The 2,385-nt window shown below is 37.5% G+C and overlaps 1 protein-coding gene across 1 annotated transcript; it reads right to left on the reverse strand.

Moving 5' to 3' along the window:
• Positions 1 to 536: 536 nt before the first annotated feature.
• On the reverse strand, positions 537 to 1,475 carry LOC149261904 (uncharacterized). Its single transcript, XM_089382585.1, has one exon. The coding sequence runs from the start codon at positions 1,334 to 1,336 to the stop codon at positions 941 to 943; it is 396 nt and encodes a 131-aa protein (XP_089238711.1). The 5' UTR covers positions 1,337 to 1,475; the 3' UTR covers positions 537 to 940.
• Between the last annotated feature and the right edge of the window lie 910 nt (positions 1,476 to 2,385).

The following is a 2,385-nucleotide window of genomic DNA, read 5'->3' on the forward strand; positions in this document are numbered from 1 at the left end:
ATTCATTATAGATCACAAAAACCTGAATAGAAAAGAAAGTTTTTTACTCTTTTTAGCCTAACATATTATTGCAATTGAATTTGTTATAAGTTATATCACAAGGCCATAATTCAAATTTAAGTAATATTTCTGTAATTTTTAAATTTATAATAATATTTTATATATTTATAAATACTAATTATTTACTATTCTATATTATATTATATTATTTATTTATTTATTTATTTATTTAGTACTCAGAGGGAATTTAAATCTTGATTTACATAATTCACATAATACTCTAGGGTAATCCCGACTTGAACTGCCCCGCAAACTATAATGGTAACTTAACCTGCAAGTACAAACACAATAAATCCATGGAAACTCCACTTAAATATATCATATTTAAAAGAAAAAAGAAATAATCAAAGAGAGAAACCAACTTCATAGCACTACCCTGCAACTTATTCCATCAAACTTACAAGTAAATAGCATCACAGGCGATATTAAAAAAGAATTTTCATATTTTCAGCCAACGCATGGCAACAAGTTTCCCATATAATTCAAACCACGTAGGGCAAGATCTGCAGATCTTATATTTTTTTTAGGTCAATGTATGCAATATTATCGCTATTACAATCTCTCAATTTTTACAGATAAACAATATGCCTACGATTTCAAGTCCCTGGGAGATTTGCCTAGTTGTGTGCAACAAGTTCGGATTGAGCAGAATGTCTTTCCTCCATCTGTTGTACCTGGTTCTGTTACGAAATCTTCCTCCTCTTCAATCTGGCTAAATATGGCAAGGCGACAGTTTTAGTTCCTCGGCCGTTTTCATCATGCTATTTTCCCTGTATTTTTAATATCACTAGTACTGCAAAATATATCATATTTACACGGGCAGATGATTAGGAAAACCAAGCTATGATGTTTGCTGGAATATGTCGTTCGTTCGTTCTTTCTAGGTTATAACCATAGAAGCATGGAGGAAACGAACGTAAGCAGCAACCTTTTGAACCCATTCCAATAACCTAGTTTTCATATAATTTGAATCCTCCATTCTAATGCCGACCTTGAAATCGCCATCACGATCCGAGAGACACATTTTTGCAAAATCAATTAACAATGGGCAATCATTCGCATCTGCAACACAATAATTTGACTTCTCAGCTGATATGGTTGCAGTTCCTTCCTCCTCGAGCTTCGGACGATCCCCTTCCACCGCCATCGGCATGTTAACAGTTTCTTCTTCGACGGCGACATGGCATGGCTTCTCAACGGCCAGCAGTTGTATAGTTGTGTTATCAAATCCCATGATAGCTAGGGCTTCAACAGACCTCTGGCATCCAGTATCCATTGTCAAACAAAACCCCAGTTATCGTAACGTATCGTTAAATTTTCCCTTCCTTTTACGGTCTTCCTTCCTTAATTTCCACCCATAAATCTCTCTTGCTTGGCTTGCCTTGAGTGAAATTAGAGATAACTAACAAAGCATCCGAATTCGCACTATGAAATTATGAAATTGATGTTTGCTTGATTTATATATAGAAATCATGGCTTCTAAGAGCCCGAATTTTTTTTCTGGTCCATGCCGTGGAAGGCTGGAAGCTTCGCTAGAGGGTCATGGCATAGTCGTGTCGTGTTCATTGACTATCCTGCTGCGTCGATTAAGCACACGGGAATGATCTGAAAATAACGCATATACTTCATACTTAATACCGGGCCAGGTAATATTAGGGACCTGCAAAATTCAACACGGCAGGAGTTGCCTCTGATCATAGAGTCACCATACAGATGTAACGTGACTTACCTAACAAAGTCATGTAAAATGTATTTGCACAATTTGATTGAGTCCATTCAAGGATTTAGTTATCCTGTAAAATGTGTTTATACAATTTGATTGAGTCCATCCAAGGATTTAGTCACAGATCGAGGTTAGTCGACGGCCCGACGGCAACGGCTGTAGGAGCCGTAGAGCCTACCGCCAGGTGATGCTTTGCAGGAAGCAGTGGAAACGGACACGGAACTATGACGCAATAGGAAGTGTTAATGTATTTAGTGCGGCAGGATGTTCTGTCATTCACGGCAATCGCTGTGCAGCCCTGCCCGCGCCCACGCGCACGCCCTGCTTTGCGGAGAACACACGGAACCATTCCGGTCTTTCAAGCAGAATTGTAACTTTTTAATCAAATCCAACAACCAATATATATGTCGTTCATAATAAGCCGAGGATGATGATGAGTTAAAACCCAACACATCATTATTCATTTACTTCAATTAAAGAAAAATTCAATTAATATAATCGAATTTTGGAAATTAATGGGATTGAAAATTAAGCACGTGAGTCAGAGTCCATCACTAGCTATCATTATTTGTGTGTTTGTAGATACATAGTCGACATTCACC

This window comes from Pinus tabuliformis, chromosome 6, assembly GCF_031772625.1.
Source record: "Pinus tabuliformis cultivar Carrire ecotype Pingquan chromosome 6, CPIR1, whole genome shotgun sequence".
NCBI classification, from domain to species: Eukaryota; Viridiplantae; Streptophyta; class Pinopsida; order Pinales; family Pinaceae; genus Pinus; species Pinus tabuliformis.